The following is a 23,664-nucleotide window of genomic DNA, read 5'->3' on the forward strand; positions in this document are numbered from 1 at the left end:
TAAAGACCTTCAAAAACTGCACAAAATACCTGCATTTTCCCAATCTGTTTCAGTTGGTGGCCCAACTCTTTTCGTAGGCACTCTCCTCCTATTTGCAGCCTCTGCCTCATCTTCAGCAATTTCTTCATCTTCATCAAAATAATTTCGGAACCTTTCATCATCATCATACAATCTCTCAAATGCTTTTTTCAACTCCAAAGTTGTGTCCAACATAAGAAATATGGAATTCCACCTTGTCGGAACATCTAAAATGCAAATCCTATTGCACTCAACTTTCTCCTTCTCCACACATTTTTTAAATTCATCAAGCCTAGAACCTGAACTCCTAACATATCTTACGGCATTCCTTAGGCAAGCCACTGACCTCTCCATCAACTTCAAACCAGACCTCAATGAGGTTTACAATGTGAGCTAAACATCTCACATGCATAAACTTACCTCCACAAATCGTTTTAATCTCCCAACTACACATTTTCTTCCTAAGATAATCAATGGCATGCTTGTTCGCAGATGCATTGTCAACAGAAACAGTTAAAACTTTATCAATTGACCAATCAAGGAGACAAGACTCTAGTAGTTTACCAATCATTATACCTTGGTGATTTGGAACCACACAAAATGCAAGCACTCTCTTATGCATTTGCCATCCCCTATCAATAAAATGAGAAGTAACTACCATGTAGTTTATGTTTTGACAAGAAGTCCAAGTGTCTATTGTTAAACTAACACAATGAGACTTCAATTCCCTTCTCAACTCCTCCTTCTTGGCATCATACATGCGAAGAAAGTTTTTCATTATGACTTTCCTACAAGGGACTTTAAAAAGAGGCACGACAACACTACAAAAGTAATTAAACCCAGGTTTTTCAATGAAACTAAATGGAAGTTCATCGACAACAATCATATGAGTAGCAGCTTCAATGCAATTATCCTGACTCCAATTCATAGAAACTAAACTGCCCTGCCCTCTTTTCCCATCACTGGTTAACACTTGTTGCCCAGATTCTACCTTAACTCTACCCGGGTACCCTTTACATACTATCTCTATGTGTTTCCTAAGAGATGAAGTACCATTATCATAAGGATTGCATGCCAAATGCGTCGGACAATACTTACATTGAGCTCGTTTGGTATTGCCAACCACCTTCTCAACTCCATCAACAGTCTCAATTAATGGATGATCCACCTTTGCGAAATGATCCCAGACATCTGACCTCTGCTGGCCTTTCTTTCCTTGTTTTCTTTTCACAGTAGTAGTGCTTCGAGCGTTGCCAGGTTTTGGGGAAGCTTCTGGGTTGTTGCTTGCAACAACCATTTCATTGCAAGCTGAGGATGGCCCAGACTTCTCGGGATCAAATCAGCTAGACCCAGATTGTTTGACTTCGACACCAGGAGTTTGGACTGTTTGGGGCATAGTGTTTCGATTGGGAATGAAAATCGACTAATCGATTTGGTTGTTTGGGAATGAAAATCGACTAATCGTGTTTCGAAGTGCTATTCTGATTCAACCTGAATGAATTTTGGGGCAGATATGTTTAGGGTTTTGAACTTTCGATCGAATTAGGGAAGAACTCAAGAACACATGAGATGAGACTCGAGAGGAGATTTCATCTGGTTTGGTCAACTGGCTGATATGTTTAGGCCTTAAGGTATAAGTGGAGACACGTGTGTAATACCTCGGTTCTGAGGGGTGTAGAACAGATGAAACCGAGACCGAACCGATCTCTTCTTCCTCGGTTCAGTTATAAAAAGGCACTGACATTTTCTGTTCAAGAACCGCGCCGAACCGACCATTTCGGGTCTGTTCCTCGGTTTATCAGTCCAAAAATCCCACCCCTAGTAGCCAAGGTTCGAGAAAGGTGAAGAGAGGAAGAGTAAGAGCAATCCTCTCGCTAACTCCTTCCTGAAATAAAACCCAGAAGATCCAGAAGCTCTTGGAAGATCTGAAATCCTGTGACTTTCAGCCACTTTTGGCTTTGTAATTTTGCATATGTAATTGTTGCGAATGTAATGTCTTTTGGCCACAAAGCCATTTTATGACTATAATAGCATTTTACTATTTTTCAATCTCTTATTATATAATAAAGCCTCTGGTATAGGCCTTGTTACACATCTTTCTTGACACTTATTGTCTAAAGGATAATGAAACTAACATTCAAAAATCAACAAAACTGGTCAAAAAACCAAAACTTAAGATAGTTAAGGGCCGCGAAAACCTAGCCCATATGCATAGAGGGTTGCCCCCCTAGTCTTACTAGGTGAAGCGAGGATAGTAGAATGGGATCCCTGAGTAGGCCCAGATGTAGAGGAGGCTGCGAGCAAAGGAAGACTATGTTTGGCCCCCTGTCATGGAGGCTGGTGTAACTGGCAGATCTTCAAACTCCCACACGTTGGGATAATACTTCTTCAAGAATCTGCCGTTAATAGGATTACGATGAATTTCGCCATCCAAATTCATAAGTTGAAATGCCCCCTGGTCAAGAATCTTATGAATGACAAAGGGTCCCTCCCAGCGCGGAGTCCATTTGCAGCGGCCGGTTAATTTCTCACCGAACGGAAGCACTGCCTTCCAGATGAGTTCACCCTCCTTGTAGTTGCGGTCGCGTGTCCGCTTATCATAGGCCCGAGCAACTCGTTGTTTTTCGAGTACTAAGTTATCCAAGGCCGCCAGACGCTGTTCACTCAAGTCTTCATGCTCTTGCCACATGGCCTGGACATAATCCTCGCCAATCAGATGATGTTGGTCCTGGACTCGCAGAGATTGAACATTGATCTCCAAAGGTAGAACTGCATCATGGCCAAACATCAGAGCATAGGGTGTGGTGGTAGTAGGGCTTCGCTTAGGAGTGCAATAAGCCTAGAGGGTCTCGTACAACGTTTCATGCCACTGGCAAGGATTCTCCGTGAGCATCTTCTTCAGAAGGGTGATGATAATCTTGTTACTAGCCTCAGCCTGGCCATTAAACTGGGCATAATACGGGGTAGAATGAAGGAACTGGATACCCAAGTCAGCTACCAGCTTCTCCATTTTGCTATCCATGAAGGTTGCCCCCCCTGTCTGAAACAGCACTTCCGGAATGACAAACCTACAAATAATATGATTGAAAATAAATTGGCAGATTGTGGCGCCGGAAGCCTCTTTCAAAGGCTCAGCCTCTACCCATTTGGTGAAGAAATCAGTAGCGAGGGTGATGAACTTGTGCTGGAGAGATGAGTGAGGATGAATAATTCCAATCAGATCCAAGGCCTAGCCTCGCACAGGTCATGGCTTAATAATAGGCTGCATGAGAATATTGGGCATGTGCTGGACTGGCCCATGTGCTTGGCAATCTTGGCAACCTTTCGCGAATGCAATGCAGTCCTTCAAAATACTGGGCCAATAATATCCATGTCGTCTGATGAACCAGCGCATTTTTGGACCCGCTTGATGGGCTCCACACACACCTGCATGAGCTTCTCGCATTAATCGCTTAGCTTCGCTGCCATACGCACACAGAAAATAGATGTCGTCTTCACCACGCTGCCGCAACTAATCATTCTTGAGAAAATAATTGAGAGCGGGGAAGCGGATCATCCTATCGGTGGCGGAATCTGGCCGCTTGAGGTATGCGATCAAAGGGACACGCCAATCCACATCGATAGGATCCAACACAACCATAGTTGGCTCGTCAGGTGGGTTAGGTCTCGCAAGCCATGAAGGTAGCGAGTGACGTTCTACTTTTAAAATCATCTCGCGAACCCCATATTTTAAAGTTATCCTGTAGCCAGTTGAGCGAGTTCATTGGTAGCGAAGTTGTTCTCGAGAGGAATATGTTCTACGTCCATGTCATCAAATTGGACCAGGAGCTTGAGTGCATGATCCAAGTATGGGGCGAGCAAGTAGCCCGTACATCTGAACTTTTCGCGAAGTTGATTAATCACGAGTAAAGAGTCTCCGCGAACTTGGATGTCTCTGACTCCTAGCTCCAGCAACACCTCTAGGCCTATAATGAGGGCCTCATACACAGTTTGATTATTAGTGCACCGGAACTCCAACTGGAAAGAATAGAAAAAACGATCGCCGGTTGGGTTCTCCAAAACGACCCCTGCCCCTGCCAGTGTGTATGTCCTTGAACCGTCAAAATATAGCACCCAGGGTTGGAGTGAGATTGTGGCCTGATACAACGCAGTGTATTCTGGCAAGCACTCTAAGTCTGGCCGCTCCATTATTTCGGCAGGAACCTCTAAATCTCGCACCGCAGGGACATCTGGTACGTCTTAAAAGATGTACAACTTAAACCTTGCACTCAAATATCATCGTTGGTAATATAGTGATCAAGCAAGGGTCATTACCTACCGAAGATTGTTCCTAAACTGCTAAACAAATGTCACAAACTACTCTAAACCATGCTACTGAACAGTTAACAAAAATAAATTGTTTAACTAACCTAGACTCGATGTAATTTTCTATAAATTTACAGGACACTAAAGACACATTTAATAACACACATACAAAATTTCAGAATAATTGGAGTTGATTTGATATATGAAATAATTCACGTAAAACTGAACACAGTAAGATAACAAAACAGAAACAGATTTTATAACTTTAAAACTATTGACATAAACAAAGCTAAGGACTCATTCTCTACCACCAAACACACTCAATCATATCAAAGCTCAGTTATGGAATCACTATGCCAATAACCTTATCAGACGACAGAGATCAGACGACAGACAAGTTGGTTTCTGTCGTCTGATATATTTTAACGACAGACAATGTAAAAACTGTCGTCTGAATATAGCAACATACCATACAAAGTTAGTTTTGAGAATTAAGTTTGTTTTCAGACAACAGTTATCTGTCGTCTCGTCAAAAGAGATAAATTGATTTCGATTCCTATCGTAGCTGTTTTTTTTTGTTTGTGTTTAGACAACATATATCTGTCGTCTTATCAAAGAGATAAATTCGCTTTGGATTTTTTCGTAGCTGTTTTTTTTTTTTGGGCACAACGTGAAGGGATATATGCCAAATTTTAAAGCTATTTCTCTTTCCCGACAAATTTAAACCTTTTGAAAAATTTTCTCTTCCGCAAAAATCCTATCTATCTCGCTCTCCCATAGGCACAGAAAAACCAGCAACCCCAACTCAAGACACATACACTCAACTTTCTCTCTCAAACCCAAATTTCATTTCTTACCCAGATTCATTCTACAGAGCAAGAGAGCCAAACATGTCGATCGAAATGCCCAAAGGGCTCCCCTTTTCAGTTGATACATGGAGTCCTTCTTCAAAGAGAAAGAGGCACCATTTCTTAACTCACGCCCACAAAGACCACTCCACTGGGATCTCCTCCCACTTTTCTTACCCGATTTACTCTACCCATCTCACCAAAACCGTCCTTCAACACTACCTCAAGGTTTATCTTTCAATTTTGATACTTTACATGTTTTTACAGTAGCCCATTTCATTTTTTGGGTTAAAGTTCCAATCTTTAATTGGGATTTTGCAGCTTGATGAATCTTTGTTTGTGGGCATTAAAGTTGGGCAATCTGTAGCTATTGATGACCCGGATGGAGCCTTCGCTGATACAGCTTTCGATGCCAATCACTGTCGTGGTATCTATCTTTCATGGTATTATGGATTGGTTTCTTATTGCTTTGTTTCTTTTCTTTCTGGATCTGAACCATAGCCGCTTAATCTCCAGTCCTTGACCATTCTTTAGCTGAGGTTAGAAGTTGCTCCGATTTTGGTCAAATTAAAAACCCAAGCTTAAGCCCTTCGATTTTGGACTCACATTTTTCGGATCTGTGGTAAGTCTCCTGCGAGATCTGATTTCAAATCCTTATAGTTGTTCGCTTTCTGAAGATTCATCTCTTATAACTTATGGGCTTTACCTCCGGAGATGATTTCTCCATTGCTAGCAATTCGTCTGTCTCTATTTTCCTCACAATTTCATACTCGTCGCGACATTCAATCTATCGCTGAGAAAGAGGTCGCCGATACTGCCGGTGAGGAATTCCAGTACCAAGCCGAGGTGTTATTGTTATATGGGCAATCAAAATGGATGCATTGAGTTTAAATTATAGGGCTTTGTTCATAGTCGGGACTGTTTATAGTTTTCATTTTCATTTTTTTGCTTTTGAGATTTTAGTTTATGAGTTTTGAATTGAAAACTGGGGACTTTGAAACTAATTGCGGGTCAGTCGGCTAATGGATTTGATAGTTCACAGTGTATACAGCCACAAGGAGGTGTTCCTTAGAGAGCTTGTTAGGTAAGCTGAAGATGCCTAGGCCTTGATAATTTGGGGAATATATAAAATTTGAATCAAAACCTCTTTCTCTGTCTCACTCACATATAGAATTTATGGGCTTTATTTCGTAAGATAGATTGCTCCTTGATGAAAAACTAGAGTCCTCCTTCATCTTTGGGACAATTTATTTCTCTGAATCTTCTCATTAGTCTTAAAATGTTGGGCATTTTCTGCTAAAGTATATGTATGGATTTTTCTGTAATTAGAAAGGATTTTGTGCAAATTCAATAGTTTTGTTAAGTTTCTGTTGATAATTGCAGATGGCCAGGTATATATTTTGTCTTGTTTCATTTTTTTAATTATGCAAATAGAGTGCCAACTTGTTTCATTTTGTCTAAAATGCTTGGATTTGAATCTACCCTTAATTGATATGCAGAACTGCAATGGTTGGAGAGTGAACCTAATGTGACAATCCTGTGTAAAGATTGCATTGATGGGTTTCTTGGTTTGATTGAGAAAGACGGTTCTAATGTGTTTGTAAATTGGGTTAAGAGCAATCAGATCAAAACTATAAGCGTTTACCAAACCCCGAAAGTGTGTGTTTGCTTGTGAGTTTTTGCAATTTGTATTTTGTATGTTTTAGGTCGTTGGTGGCTTTTGATTATTTATTGTTTCTGTCTGATTTTGTAAGTTACTGTTTCTGAAGATCTTAGTGCTAGGGATATGCATATGTGTGTGTGTGTGTGTGTGAATAAATGTTCTCTATACTTCAGTTCTCTTAATTAGATAGCTCAAATGTTAGGGAAAGAAGAAAGAGAAACAATAGCTCATAGTGTTAAGAAAGCTCTGTGAGGATTATATAAAAGCTTTACATTTTTCTTTTCAGTTCAGTGAGTAATAAGGCTAGACTGTGCCAATTATCTCCGCTCTCTTTTTCATCTTTCAAGCTTTTCTTGGTTTGAAATAATCTCGGGCTAACTCTCTCTGTGGTTAACTTTAACGTATCAGGTTACAAGCAATAATCCAGGTTGCCATTAACGTCGTCTTTGTTGCCGGTGAGTTCTTCTACGACTAATTTACTTTGCTTCCCCGTGTTTGCCTGATTCTTCAAATTTCCAAACTAGTAGTTTGATCAGAATTTATAGTGTGAAAAACAGAGTATTGCCTGTACGTGTCTAATTCTGACCTCGAAAAGGCCATATTAAGGACGTTGGCCAAAGGTGCAGCAACATTTCTAAGCTTTACAGGTGATTAATTACTTGTACTTGTGCTAATTTTTTATTTTTATGTATTAGAATGAAGTTTACTGTTGGTATATATAATTAAGCAATGATAATTGTCAATAGTTGGACTGTTTTTAGTGTTTGTATTAAGAATTTCATGATGATTAATTATGCTGATCGGCTATTGACCATTGAAGCTGATCAGCATAGTTGGTCAATCTTTTGTTCCTTTTGTGCTTTGAATTGTAGGAGTTCTATACATTGAAGAAACCAGCTATTCTTGACAATAAAAGTGTTGTACAGGTAAGTGATACCTTCTCAGTCATTTTCTAATATTTATTTTAACAAAGCAATGTTGGTACTTTGTCATTTTCTTAAATCTCCTCAATTATGGCTTCTAAGCTAGAAGTTCTAAATTCTGGGTATGTTTAATGAAGGGTTGGTAAACCTGAGAGGAAGAAGTCTCAGAGTTGGTATGCATTTTTAACATCTGAACCATCATCATATTCTTACATATACTTATGTCTATATTTACTAGCTAATGCAAGCAGACATTTGCATTCTTTCTGTGCCTAGTTCAGTTTTAAGATTTTGGTAACAGTTATTCGATATATGTGATTTTAGATTTGAGCTGTTCACATTTGCATTCTAAAGCTCAAATATTTATAAATTGATCCACATGTTTTATAATTTTTTTTTCTATATCATTTACATTTGAGTTGCATATTCTGCATTACCTGTCGTATGGCTTGCCTCTACTCATTCATATGGACTGAGGGAAGATGAATTGTGAAAATGTCATTTTATCTTTTAAAAGTACTTTTAAGTTTAGAATATATGATTATTAGTAGGCAATTATTATTATCTTCACCTTGCAATCTTATAGTAGCTATAAACATATTTCGAACCGTTGCATGTGTTCAAAAGGCAGAGTGTTGATGATAAAGTTCAGAGAAGAAGACATAAGGCATATCATTATGCTCTGTCTCAACCAGTTGAATGAGAGCTAGACTTATTTCTATTGTGAACAGTGGTCATTGGACGTTGGCTGTTGTGAATCTGGATGAAGAAACCATTCACTTCATGGATTCGTTAAAGAGGCTACTTCAGGCTAGATCGATTTTACTTTGTTGAATATTTGGAACAATTGATGTAGTTTGGTGGCTGCTTGAAGTGGTAGTACAGTTTTTGCAGTGTTTATCAATGGATATTATGTTAGTGGTTTCCAGGTTTTTGATGAATATATGGTACAAAGCGATTTCCACTTTCTATATGAATGGTATATTTTGGTTTATATTTTCAGGTTCTGATGAATGTATGCTACATTACTGTGGTTTCCAGGTTTTAGAATGTATGTTGCTTTATTAAGAAAAGAACAGCACATTGAAGCCAAATTTTGTGGTTGTAAACCAAATCACACAACATAAAAAGGAAAACAACTGAACATCCAACAACAGAATTCAAGCAAAATTCTGTTGTTTGAAACAACCAGAATCCACAGACTAAGATAAGAGTTTGTAGTCATAGTGTTATTCACACAACAGAATATTGTTGTGTAAAATCATTTTACACGACAGATGTAACAAATAAACTTTACAATTCTACACATCAGACGACATTTTATTGTCGTCTCACATTAAAACAGACAAGAGATTTTTTGTAAAGTCTGTTGCTAGAGTTTGACAACAACAACATTTGACTGTCGTTCAATTTCATATCTAACCACATATACTTACAATTTGTGCATATTTAAGCACATTCAGACGACAGATTTTTTTTAGGTGTCTGTCGTCTGAGTGAATTTCTGACGTCGGGCATTGACTGTCGTCTGAACACCAATCAGATATCAGCTTAATAGACGACAGATTTTCTTCATATCAGACGACAGTCAAAGTCTGTCGTCCGAAGGGTTTTTTGGCATAGTGAATCTTAATTCTCAATTGAATTTACCCGAAGTTAACTCACAAGCTCGAATTAACCGATTACCCTTTCTTAGTTCCTCGTTAAGTGAATACAAGCTCACCACTTAATCTATTTCCGATTATGTAACCTAGACACAAGCTCGCTAAGTTTAACATATCAAAATCATTAAGCAATAAAAGGGTTTGGATAAATCTAGGGTTGCAAGTACATTGGTAGTCTTGCTAAACCTAGGGTTTGAGTCACATGTAATTCAAGAAAACATTTTGCTACTCAATTGGAATCAACACACGACATATACGAATCTAGTGTTACTCCTAGCATTAGAACCCTAACCTATTCATTTAGTTGCGCACCTAATCAAACAAGCAAAGATTCATCTTGTAGACACGGTGAAACAAACACTCAATTGATAATATAGAAAACCAAAAACTGAACTGTCATCAATATGAATTGAACATGTTTGGGGCTTTGAAATCGCCCCTAGCTACAAAATTATTTAGATAGACATAGTCGTGAACAAAACAAAAACTAGAAGAAAGGAAGAGGAAGAGATGGCGGCTGGATGATGGCAGAAAGGATGCCGTTCTTCTTTTCTCTTGTGCGGCCAAACGTACGTCCCAGTAGACGTCCCTTCTTTTTTGCTTAACTCCAAGAGATTTTCACTTCTTTTCCTTTTAGGATTCAAGTAGCTTCTCCTCTAAGATTCCTAATAATTTTCACCCATAAAAATATGTCATATATCTCTAATGAATAGAGATATTCAGTTAATACTCGTCGGTGGGCTTCTAAAAGGAATTCGGGCCTCAAATCATGGATTTCCGTCAAAGTGTCAGATTCTCGGACTGCCCGACCTTGCTGTACTAAATCGGCCATAACCTCTTGTAGAAAAATGATATGAATGAACCGTTAAAAGTTCTGGAAACTAGACATCCAAGGATTTCCAAGCATATAAAGCTCACTGTCTAGTTCATTCTGAACTGCTCTCAATTTCATGTCGAAGTTGACTGATCTGCACACGTAGATTTACTGATTTAGCTTCCTTTCCTCTACTTTGCTCCATAACACCTACAAAACATAAAAATAAAGTAAATGACTCAAATAGATGGAAAACTAGCTAAGAAAACATGAAGAAATCAATACAAAATCACGTACATTTATGAGCTTATCAAATTCCCCCACACTTAACTTTTGCTAGTCCTCGAGCAAAACAAAAGAAACTAACTACTATAACAAAAGACACGGACCTAAAGTCTTCCAAACATCTCAGAGAACTTATAATGCCCACTAGTATGATCAACAAAATTCAAGCAGCCACATATCAAAATTCACAATTTCACTTAAGAGCTAATTTATTTTGATAACCATAGTGTTAAATTTATAATACATGAACAATCAAACTAGTGCAACAAAGGAGAACCAACTTATTCATGGGTCAAACACGCGTCAACTCAATTTCTCACAAAGATGCTCTCAATTTCTTTTCACTCATGATTTTCTGACTTGATGGATAAGCATATATTTCGCTCAAGTTATATGTGAGAGGAATGATGTAATAAGACAAACAAATAGCTCACATATAATAGTAAGAAAGAAAGGCTTTTTCTGAATTTTTTTTTACGTATGATCCCATGATTGGAACGCCAAGACTCAGACGAAAGGCCAGTGACACCATATGCTCACCCCTCTACACAAGTCTCCACAAATCGAATGCACAACTTCAAAGATCAACAAGGTCTTTATTCAGGGTTGTAATGGGGCCAAGGGTTAAGGTTAGAAGAAAGAAAGGATAGGAAATTCAAAGATCCTAAAGAACCTAGTGGAGCACTAGAAGAACATAAGAGATTAAAGAATCTTAAAACTCTGCAAGGTAATCAATTTTTGAACCTGAAGCAAATAATTTTTTTCAAGGCCAGATGTCATCTTCTTGGGCCTTTGCTTCATTCTAAACCTTTCTTCTAACACTTGTGAAATAGGACAAAGACCACACTTTCTTGAACAGGCCTTCAATTCAAAATAAACTCCTTATTCACAAGAGGGGGACTAAAATCCATTCACACTTTTTTTTTCTCTCTTTTGCCGTATACTTTTTTTTCTTCATATTTTTTTCTGTTTCGGCATACATATATTGTTTTTTTTTTTATGGACAAGTCTTACCCCCACACTTGCTTACAAAAGTACCTTGAACATACATATATCTCTAAAAATATTTGCTCCACTAATTCCTTAGAATAGGGTAAGGATAAATCTATACTAAGCTTAGGGTTAAGGAATTCGTGGGTAATGAAACAAAAAGGCTTAATGTAGGCTCTAGGGGGTTAACTAGGGGATTGCACATCTTGTGTGCATAAAAGGGACACAGGTTAATTTGGCTATGGTGGTAATCCTAGTGCCTTTATCCCTTCCCATCCATCATGCAATTCAACCATACGCTTCAAGAGGCTTTGGGGCAAGTTCTAGCATTGTCCTTACAAAATATGCAAGTCGAATCTGAGTCTCAACCAAGATGAATAAAAGATGAGATCATGCAAAATCCTCATCAAGAAAATAAGATGATTCTATACTAAGCACTCAGAAAAATAGCACATATACAGGCTCAAAAGCTCACAAGGGTTTAAATCAAGTGTAACCTGTCATAGCATGCATCCATCAATTCTCAAGTGCTACATTAATCCAACCATCAATGTATATAAATCAAGCACAATAATCATCAAAATCTATTAACAATTATTTGAAATCAAGAATCTAACACATGCCTGCAATCCTTTTGTGACCAAAATATAAATCTGAAAGTTCATGCTCATCATAGAGTTGGAAGACTCCTAAGACTCATTGAAAAATAAAACCTAAAACTAGACTCTTTTTTTTTTTTTTTAATTCTTTTTTCATTTGTTTGATTTTTTTTTATTGAAAATAACAAAAAGTTTCAAATTCCTTCCCCCACACTTAAACTAAACATTGTCCTCAATGTTTGATCTAGATATAATCATGCAATGATATAGTTAAGTATAGAAGGAAAGAGAAAACACAACAAAAACAAAATAGTTAAGAAGAGTAGAGAATGCTCCCTCTTGTAGACCTCCCAATGCTAATGATCTTTGGATATCAACCTCAAGGCTGTAAGCCTTGAATGTCTAGGGCAAGCTCTATGCCAAATGCGCCAAAGATACTCCAATAATGCTCAAAGTCATTAGGAAACATCACTGTTCACAAACTGATTTCAGCTAAAACCTTGCAGCATCCCTATTTCCAAGGTTCATAGCTCATCCAGTAAGAACCGGAATCCAAAGGTTCCACTTGGAGATGAAAGTTCATATTCAGGGCTTTCCATACATATGTGGCACGCATTCCAACTCCAAGGGATGTAGAAACTAGAGACCTGCAAAGTTAGCAAAAAATTACAGAAAACTGGCAGAATGACCTTCGTCCATTCAAACCTGAATACAAGAAGCTACAGGGGTCACATTCAGAAACCGTTTAGTAGAAATGAAGTAGAAATCCGGGGCTTCAAACCCATATAATTTTGTCTCATTTGGACCCCCGGAAGTATCCCCTGTTTTGCACTTTATGTGGCTCTGATCCCCAGTTTTCTGCTTTTCTGTTCCGACCCTCCTGTACTCAACTGGAAACTGCAGACGGTGTGAAACTTGAAATTTGGATCTGCCAAAGCCATTAGAAAATAGACATCTGGGGCTTTTGATCCATATAAAGTACGTCTGTTGGTTCCAAAGGAGCTGTGAACGACAGCTGTTCAAAGTAGACTCAAATCTGGGCGTCAGAAAAACTGGTTTGATAAAAAGTGACTCCTCTAAATCTTTCTCAACTATGACACCTGCACACACAACACAAAAACATAAAACCGAACAAAACAAGAAGCAAAGAAAGAGAAGAAAAGAATAAAGAAAACATCTCTTAGAAAAATACTGCAATTTTACTCCTTCATTCATTGGGTTGCCTCCCAAGAAGCGCTTGGTTTAACGTCCTCAGCCTGACAGCCGGGCCAATTCTTTAAGATTTATCAGGAGGTTTTGGTCTTGGTTCCATGAGATGCTTGACCTTTTTCAAAGATGCTAGGTGATCCCTTGTAAGCAACTTGTGCTCCTTGGTAACAATGGAAAGATAGGATTTCAACTTTCTCGTTTTCTTTCTCTTCTTCCATAGTCTCGTTCTATTCTTATGTCCCACAAGCGCGGCCAAAAGAATCTTCTTATCAGAATTGGGATATTCACCTATCACCATCTCCACATGATCAACAAACTCAAGAGTTTCTTGTATGGAGGGAACAAATGTAAAGCTCGAATGTGGCAAGTAATGGTCAGGTGGTCGGGCATGTGATAGAATTAGAAGCCCGTCTATAGGAGATTTGCTGGACTCCTCTTCTAAGCAATCCTCCATGTCATCCTTGTATTCTTGATCTTTATGAGCTATGATGATTGCTTCCGGCACTTGGTACTCATTCGCATGAAACTGAACCTTATTTTCTTTAATGTAAAACTCCTCATCTGTCAAGGACTCTTCAATATCACTACTTTCACATGCTTCAAGCTCGGTTGTATATTGTAACACATAATCCTCACACGTTCCAACCTCAAGTTTCTTTTCATAGGGCTCATCCAAATCTGTATCCTCATCCTCATCCAATATTGACTCATGGAATACATTATGAGGTTGAGGTAAGGCTGTGACTTCAAGGGACTTCCCTAAAGTTGTAGTAGGTGTAGGAGGGCACTCCATAAGTGCCTTGGACTCCAAAGGCTCATTAGCTTCTGCCCAATCTTCTTCCTCACTCGTCAACACCTCATGATATGACTCTATTTCCCGCTCCTCTGTTTCTTGGTTCAAAGAATTAATAATTTGTTGGATATGTCGCTCAATATTCTCCACGGCTTTGTCCATATTCCTTGATGATTCTTCCGCACTTTTAGCAACTGCTTGTACAATTGCCTCAAGGGAGGGCTTCATTGGATCAACCAAGAGGACTGGTACTTGATCTTCGTATGACGACCACATGAATGAATCAATATTGTGATGATAAGGATCATACATAGGGACTTGATAAGGTTGCCTTGAGTTGAACGCTTCCGAATTCCATGAAGAGTTAGCATTAGTCCAACCATTGTTGTAAATGCTTGAGTTGGGATCCTCCCACATTACAGTAGCTTGCTCGAAATAATCTTGGTATTGCAGTCCGCAAACAAAACAAAACAAAAACTAAGTTAGTATATTACAAAACTGAAAAACACAAAAACAAAACAGATTAGCAATTAAGGAAAACAATCCCCGGCAGCGGCGCCAAAAATTGGTACGTCTTAAAAGATGTACAACTTAAACCTTGCACTCAAATATCATTGTTGGTAATATAGTGATCAAGCAAGGGTCATTACCCGCTGAAGATTGTTCCTAAACTGCTAAACAAATGTCACAAACTACTCTAAACCATGCTACTGAACAGTTAACAAAAATAAATTATTTAACTAACCTAGACTCGATGTAATTTTCTATAAATTTACAGGACACTAAAGACACATTTAATACACACATACAAAATTTCAGAATAATTGGAGTTGATTTGATATATGAAATAATTCACGTAAAACTGAACACAGTAAGATAACAAAACAGAAACAGATTTTATAACTTTAAAACTATTGATATAAACAAAGCTAAGGACTCATTCTCTACCACCAAACACACTCAATCATATCAAAGTTCAGTTATGGAATCTTAATTCTCAATTGAATTTATCCGAAGTTAACTCACAAGCTCGAATTAACCCATTACCCTTTCTTAGTTCCTCGTTAAGTGAATACAAGCTCACCACTTAATCTATTTCCGATTATGTAACCTAGACACAAGCTCGCTAAGTTTAACATATCAAAATCATTAAGCAATAAAAGGGTTTGGATAAATCTAGGGTTGCAAGTACATTGGTAGTCTTGCTAAACCTAGGGTTTGAGTCACATGTAATTCAAGAAAACATTTTGCTACTCAATTGGAATCAACACACGACATATACGAATCTAGTGTTACTCCTAGCATTAGAACCCTAACCTATTCATTTAGTTGCGCACCTAATCAAACAAGCAAAGATTCATCTTGTAGACACGGTGAAACAAACACTCAATTGATAATATAGAAAACCAAAAACTGAACTATCATCAATATGAATTGAACATGTTTGGGGCTTTGAAATCACCCCTAGCTACAAAAGTATTTAGATAGACATAGTCGTGAACAAAACAAAAACTAGAAGAAAGGAAGAGGAAGAGATGGCAGCTGGATGATGGCAGAAAGGATGTCGTTCTTCTTTTCTCTTGTGCGGCCAAACGTACGTCCCAGTAGACGTCCCTTCTTTTTTGCTTACACTACACCAATTTCGGAATCAGACAACACATATCAGACGACAGCAAACATTTTAACTGTCGTCTGAAATAATCAGACGACAGCAAGAAATATTCTGTAGTCTAAGTTTTCGAATCCAACAATAGTTTTTTCTTGGCTCTTGTGCAAAAGCATTTCAGACAATGGTTGATTTTTTTGATGTTGTCTGAATGAGTCAATTCAGACAACAGTTATTACGTGATGTTGTCCAAGGTTCATTTATACAATGGTTGATAAAAGATGTTGTCGGATTGTTTTTAATCAGACAACAGTTATTATTTCTCTGTTGTGCAATTACCATTTATACAATGATCGAAAAGATGTCGTCTGATTGTATTGATTCACACAACAGTTTTTCAGTTGTCTATTGTGCGACTCTCTTTCAGACAATATATTGAAATTGCTGTTGTCTGAGTTTTAGGGTTCAATGCTTGGCGCCCTTCTTAATTGACTTGGCCAAATTTTCAATTTTTCACTTCCCACCACCATTCGATCAAAACCCGAGCTCGCGCTCTCTCTCAAAATCACTCTTCATCTCCCCGATCTCACCAGTGATCTATCTCTCCCACTCTCCCTCTCAGCTTTCTCTCTCTTCCACTCAACAAAACTACCTCTCTGAAAACTCTTCTCTTACTCTCGTTCAAGCAAATCTGAAAATCCGATTATGGCGACCAATATGGTGGTCGAGGATACGAGCTTCGAGGATGATCAGCTGGCCACGATGACCACCGACGACATTGTCAGGGCCACCCATCTTCTGGACAACGAGATCCGAATTCTCAAGGCCCCTTCTCTCTCTCTCTCTAACTCTCTCTGTACTTGCACTTCTACTAGTCTAGGGTTACAACTAGTGGGAGTTAGGGTTTCCTTAATTATTGATTCAGTTCAGAGAATTAGGGTGAAAAGCCCTCGAATTTGATTTTGTTCTACCCTGGAATTTGTGGGTTTTTGTGAAATTTTGTTTTGTTATTTATTGGGTTGTAAAAGGATAAGCATGTAGTATTTTTTGTGAAGTAATTTTAGGATTCTTTGTGTGTATATTTGTCTGACTTTTTGCTGTGGGATTGAAGGAAGAATTGCAAAGAACAAACTTGGAGCTGGATTCATACAAGAAAAAGATAAAGGAGAATCAGGAAAAGATTAAGCTCAATAAGCAGTTGCCCTGCTTGGTCGGCAACTTTGTTGAGGTATGCTCCTTTTTCTCTGTGGGATTTAGGTTTTTTAGTCTCAGTGTTTCTTGCTTTAAGCATAGTTATTGTGGTTTTGAATATCAGGGATGTAAATGGAAAAGTGTCCAATTTGCTTTGCTAGCCTAGCCTAATTTATGTGCCAGATATGCTGTTTAGCTTTTAAAGTATCAACTGCAGATTAGCTGATGAAAAATGATCAGTACCTTTTACTGTAATGCTAGCTGGTGATTAAAACCATCTTTCTTACTTACCATGTGTGATGTGTTCAGTCTTTATCACATTTTTCTTTTCACAAGATATGGCTTTAGAGTTTAGACTCATGAATAACAATTGGAATCGCATACAATTAGGCTAGGACAACAATACCGGCTCTTTGAGGAGCCTTGAAGAACTCTGACAAGCTTCGATAAAGTTTTGTATAAAACTAGAAAATGAACTAAAATTAAATATAATTAAGAAATGCTTCAGATAGCTTATGAGTTTGGAACCCATTATCAAGCAGATTCTTCACTTTTCATTATTTTCTACGGTAAGTGATGAAGAGTGTGTGTGATTTCTTGAGCTATATCGGTCTAGGCAATAATGAACATGAAGAGAAACAAATCTTAGGTTTTACACTCTTTGCTGATGTCTCTATATATGTTGCTCTCTCAGTACTGCATATATACTTGGAGTAAAATACAAATAGTTTTTAACTGAACGGTAGGAAACGTACATTTTTACAATGTATTATTTTGACAATGGTGTCATGAGTCCCTCAGGTAAGAACTAAGTTTGAGATGTGCAATTTTACAGATTTTGTAACGTAACAAATGAGAAAAGGGACTCCGGCCAGTTCTTGTCTTTAACCCAACTATAAACAAATAATGTTTTGATGATGAGGTATACTTGAAGCAAGTTTGTTATGGGAGTTCGTCACAAACATTTAACTTAATTGTAACACCTTTGTGCTGAGGTTTGAAAGGTTTCAAGATTGGAATGCACAATTCAAACTTGAAATAGTAAAGATATTCTTTGATCTTTATATAAGGCTGCTGCAGAGATGCCCTTTTAAACTATTTGTGTCTGTGTTTACTAGCTCCGTCCCTGCTCCCAAGTCCCAAGGGCTAGCTAATGTTCTAGCTAGCTAGCTAGACATATAGTTTTGTACAATCTGTTTCTTAAAGTTATAATGTCCTTGCATTGTGAAAAATTGAATTATTTGTTTGTGATGTTTCTTAGATTTAAATGTTTGTTCTACAGATTTCCTTTGCCTTATCAACTTGATGGCTTACAATGCTTGAATTGCTTAATCAACTTGATGGCTTTAGTAGCAATGACCGGATCAAGGTTTGTTTGTTTTCATATATTCACTTCTCTTGTAACTATGATTATTTGTTACACTGAAGGCATAAATGATTTGAGCTTCCCAGAGTAAACTATAGCTTAATAAACATATATGTAATATCCCTGTATGTGATGAATCAAAATCTTAAGAGCACTGTGAAGATTTTATGCACATTTGTGTGGCTTAGACATACCAAGAAAATTGAAGAATTTTTTTTTTCGTTCTTGGGTTCAAAATCAAAACGATTGAATTGCATATTTGCATCTGTTTTGGCCTCTGTTAATGGGAATTGAATCGATTGATTAATTGAATTCCATTTGCATCTGTTTTGGCCTCTGTGAATGGTTGTTGAATGTTGAATACTATTTTTGTTTATATAATTACATGATTTCTTCTGGTCAGCCAGTCAATGAGTACATTGACGCAGCTATGAGACATGTTCTCCTTAGGCAGGGTCTCCTTAGACAAATACCATGTTAATTTGCACACTAATCCAGTTGTCTACCTTCTGCGCTATCCCTATAGTTGCTAAATTTGAAGCTTCAAAATGAGAAGCTGAAATGGGTTCTCCGAATGTGCGAAACAGTACTCCCAATGTATGCTCCTGCCAATCTAATTGTCTTGGCCTATATCTTCTGTTTTTTCTAAAGTTATGACTCTTATTAGATTTTTTTCATTCAGGAAACTCCTGGTAATGGGCTTCCGGTTGAGAAAATTCCTGAAGAAAATTCAGATTTTGATCGTGCAGTTTCGTTGTCCTTGAAGGTTCTTAATCTGTCTTTCTTTTCTGGGAGGTGGGTGCTTCCTTATTTTGAGGTCCTTGATTTTTTGTAATTTGAAGTGAGTTCAGACAGCAGAACAAGAGAAAGCAATACGTGAGATGCAGCTGAACGACAGGAATCAAGATCCAGGAGTTTATAGTACACGGAAGGTATACCTTCTATTTATGGTAGAGTTGCTCAGTTGCATATACAAATATTAGAAATAGTAGAAAAGATATTTGTAATAATAACTATATCAGAATTTCATTCAAACAGTTTCATTTCAGGTTGTATGCACTGCAGAATGGAGGGTTTAGGTCTCATGTTATACAAATAAGAAGAAACATTCTCTAATTTTTGGCAGACATTGTCTCAATTAATATTTTAGGCTGCATGTAACTGTTTTAGCTTTTCTTACTTATCTATCTGTCTTAAAAAGCATGTCAGGCATAAATTCTGCTTATACATCTATCAAACGAAGTACATTATGAAACTTTAGTGAAACAATCTATTGAGACTCCCCTTGCTAATGAAAAATAATTGTGGATTCTAGCAAGGAAGGTCATCACAGCAAAATGGAGCTGAAGTTGTAGAGCAGCAATTAGTTAGTGAAGAATCTAAGCGTGATGGTGGTAGTCATCTTCAACAGGGAAAACTGGTAGCTCACAGTGATGTGGTATAATCTCTGTTCTTACTTTTTATATATTTAGCCCATGTAAAAGAAAGTTGACTGCTAGACTAGTCAAATTTATCACATATATACTTGTAGTTGGGAAGCTTATCTCCAAAAGAGCTTGACGAAGCAATTATGCTTGAGACTGCACTTTTTGGTAAATCTCCATACACCTAATAATCTGCCTATACATGCCTCTTCCTCATCCTCTCTATCAGCAAGGCAATTGCTCAGAGAACAACAGGTTCTAATCTCCTACTTGCAATCACCATCATGAGTTTGTGACTGTATTGTCCAGCACTTGATTGTTAAATATTTACTTGCAGGATGATGAGTATCTTGCATCCCACTTAGCTGATAAAGAGAAAGAAATGAATGTTGTCCATGAAGCTGCAACTTGTCAGTTGAAGGGAGATGTCAACAAAAGAATCGAGCCAATGGTAGTGTACAATGGTAGTTTACTGCTGATTATATTCAGTATTTTACCATATTGTTTTCAGAGTAATAATCTATTTACAATTGATTTTGGATTCACATTACTGAAATTTGGTAAATTGCTTAAGTTCGTTTTTTACATTTTGGTAGATAAGAAGGCCAAAATCTTAAATATTACGAGGATACAGGGAAACAGTTGCATTCTTGATTCTGTCGTGTGTCCTTGATGTCCTTATGTGGCTCAGGAAGCTTTTGAATGTAATGCTAATATACAATACAAGTGAGAATAATTTGTCTTATAAAACATATGTAATTATAGGGATTCATGTTTATCCCAATGGCAATTACAAATGTGGTTTATTTGTGTCAGATGCTAAGAACTCATAACCAAAAAATAAAAATGAATGTTAATGCTCGTAAGATCCATATAGTTTAGAACTGACGGTGGAATTATTGATATCAGTGGAGGTTTTGGATATGTCAAATGTCTGAAAATCCGAGGTCATTTGGATTTAGTTTACCACACTGTCTACGATAACTTAGTTAAAATGCTGTTTGCATCTGCAGATACGAAGCTGTAACTCGACTGCTTGATATGATCTCTTGAGTGCTGGTATTACTTCAGTCAACCAATACGTGAAGTTTTATTGGATGTTTGGTTATTGGTAGGTTTCCTCTATCACGTAGTTAAGATATGATTTCCAGATTGTAGGTAATAGTTAAATATAGGCTGTGCCATTATGATGGAGTGATTTACCATTTTAGTTTTCACTTGCTAGATGTTTTGTTTTTTTGGTCTATGATCTATTGTCTCACGAGATAAGATAACAGGAATTTGAGAGAAGGCTAGATGCAAAAAGTGCTTCACTTCCTTGTGAACCAGCACCAGATGATGAGAATGCTGTGACTCTTCTTGTTCGGATGCCAAATTGTAGCCGCCTTAGCCGTCACTTTCGCAAATCTGACAGGCTTCAGGTATGACGTTAAAATTGTTTAGAGGCTTATATACATTTCTCTGTCTCCAAAATTCACTAAACTGATGCATGGGAGTTGATGATTCTGAAATTGACGCTATAATAAATTGTGAGATCAAACTAGAATTCTGATGTTCATATACCTGTTGGATCATTTCATGCCTTGTTAAGAGATTTGTATTAGTTTTCTGTTAGCTTGTTTTAAAATGAACTTTTAGTCAACCAGGTGGCATTGGGTGAAAAAAATGTTTATCTAACTTCCCATCATTCATACATACATAAAGGAGAGGCATCAAGGCATAGGGGAGTGACAGCGAAAGTAAAGGCTGTTGTTGATGCAACTTCTGCTGGCATCTTCATTGTCATCACAAAGTGTGTTCTTCAAGACTTGGTTGGTTTCAACATTTTACTAAATTTTGTTAGAAAACTAGTTCTGTTGATGTAATGACTTTGTTGGATATATGGATGAATGTATCGTATTTTAACATAAATGAATGTGTTTTGGATGTGATGTCATTTTGAATGTTTATCAGACCGTTCAATCCAGCTAAAAACTATTGTCCAATAATTGATCATCACAAAATGCCTAACAAAAACTGTTGTATGAGCCATCTAACTATAATACTATAAGGACTAAAAGAGTGAGAAAGTCATTGTCCAGCAAAACAACAAACAACAGTTTTTTGGAGAAATCTATAGTATCAGTAATGGATGGACAATGGGATTTACAAGTACATATTGTCTGACTAAGCCTTCAGACAACAGCAAGCATATAAGCCCCTGTTGTCTGGCACAGCATTCAAACAACAACAAGCATATAAGCCCCTGTTGTCTGGCATAGCCTTCAGACAACAGCAAGCGCATAAGCCCCTGTTGTCTGGCACAGCATTCAGACAACCGTAAGTATATAAGCCGCTGTTGTTTTTCTTGGTGTTCAGACAACAGACAGCATAGTAGTCGCTGTTGTAGTAAACTTTATCAGACGACAGTTTTTTGGTATTGTCTGATCCATGTATCAGACGGCATTGAGATAGACAACAGCAAAGTATATAATCAGACGACAGTGAAAAACTGTCGTCTGATTGAAAAATTGGTGTAGTGTTAACTCCAAGAGATTTTCACTTCTTTTCCTTTTAGGATTCAAGTAGCTTCTCCTCTAAGATTCCTAATAATTTTCACCCATAAAAATATGTCATATATCTCTAATGAATAGAGATATTCAGTTAATACTCGTCGGTGGGCTTCTAAAAGGAATTTGGGCCTCAAATCATGGATTTCCGTCAAAGTGTCAGATTCTCGGACTGCCCGACCTTGCTGTACTAAATCGGCCATGACTTCTTGTAGAAAAATGATATGAATGAACCGTTAAAAGTTCTGGAAACTAGACATCCAAGGCTTTCCAAGCATATAAAGCTCACTGTCTAGTTCATTCTGAACTGCTCTCAATTTCATGTCGAAGTTGACTGATCTGCACACGTAGATTTACTGATTTAGCTTCCTTTCCTCTACTTTTCTCCATAACACCTACAAAACATAAAAATAAAGTAAATGACTCAAATAGATGGAAAACTAGCTAAGAAAACATGAAGAAATCAATACAAAATCACGTACATTTATGAGCTTATCAACATCCAACATAGGGTGATGGGCCAAAAAGTCTGCGATGGCTTGCCCTTTAACTACCTTCTGTGGAAGATATTGTAAGGAAAATTCTGACAAGGTGAGCACCCATTTTCCAATTCAGCCTCGCAAGATAGGCCACTACAGCATATATTTGACTAGATCAGTTTGAGCGATGATGCAAGTAGTAAAGGACAACATGTAATGCTGCAACTTGCATGTTGAGAAGTATAGGATGAGGCATAGCTTTTCCATTAGAGTGTACCGCGTTTCGTAGTCTGTGAGTGTCTTGCTGAGGTAAAAGATAGCATGCTCAATGCCATCCTCGTCGTCCTGAGTGAGTAAGCTCCCAATGGAAGCCTCAGCTGTTGTGATGTACAACTTTAGTGGGAATCCAGGCCTGGGAGGAACAAGTACTGGTGGGCTTGCTAAATAGGCCTTGATTTTATCAAAGGCCTCTTGATGCTTAGGCTCCCAAACGAATTCATTTTGTCCTTGCAGCTTCAGTAACGGGGAAAAGGCTGGATTTTGCCAGCGGAGTTAGAGATAAACCGTCGCAGAAAATTGATTTTCCCTAGTAGTCGCTGCAACTCTTTCTTCGTTCGCGGGGGAGACGCGATGACGATCATGTTCGCCTTATCTTCATGAACCTCAATGCCCCTTTGGTGGACCATAAGACCTAGAAAGTCACCTGCTTGAACTCCAAACATTCACTTGGCGGGATTCATCTTAAGTTTGTGTAGCCATGTGCGCTCAAAGACCATTCTGAGGTCCGCAATGTGGTCTCCTTGCTTCTTGGATTTGACGACCACATCATCTATGTAAACCTCTAAGATCTTTTCCAGTATGCCATGGAATATCAGGTTCATGGCTCTCTGATAAGTGGCTCCAGCATTTTTCAGACCAAAAGGCATAACCACATACTC

General features: G+C 37.9%; 1 protein-coding gene and 2 long non-coding RNA genes across 3 annotated transcripts; 2 read left to right on the forward strand and 1 right to left on the reverse strand.

Moving 5' to 3' along the window:
* Positions 1 to 2,329: 2,329 nt before the first annotated feature.
* On the reverse strand, positions 2,330 to 3,028 carry LOC112170975. The gene is made up of 2 exons (XM_024308234.1): positions 2,893 to 3,028; positions 2,330 to 2,787 (listed from the first exon to the last, which is right to left on the reverse strand). Exons 1-2 carry the CDS (start codon positions 3,026 to 3,028, stop codon positions 2,330 to 2,332), a joined length of 594 nt encoding a protein of 197 aa, XP_024164002.1.
* A 15,932-nt stretch (positions 3,029 to 18,960) lies between these two features.
* Positions 18,961 to 19,661, forward strand: LOC112169843. Its single transcript, XR_002924922.2, has 3 exons — positions 18,961 to 19,040; positions 19,126 to 19,206; positions 19,590 to 19,661. It is a non-coding gene; the product is annotated as an uncharacterized LOC112169843 (long non-coding RNA).
* A 226-nt stretch (positions 19,662 to 19,887) lies between these two features.
* On the forward strand, positions 19,888 to 21,072 carry LOC112169236. Its single transcript, XR_002924596.2, has 3 exons — positions 19,888 to 19,953; positions 20,036 to 20,149; positions 20,976 to 21,072. It is a non-coding gene; the product is annotated as an uncharacterized LOC112169236 (long non-coding RNA).
* The last annotated feature ends 2,592 nt before the right edge of the window (positions 21,073 to 23,664 follow it).

Source organism: Rosa chinensis, chromosome 6 (assembly GCF_002994745.2).
Source record: "Rosa chinensis cultivar Old Blush chromosome 6, RchiOBHm-V2, whole genome shotgun sequence".
Lineage (NCBI taxonomy): Eukaryota > Viridiplantae > Streptophyta > Magnoliopsida > Rosales > Rosaceae > Rosa > Rosa chinensis.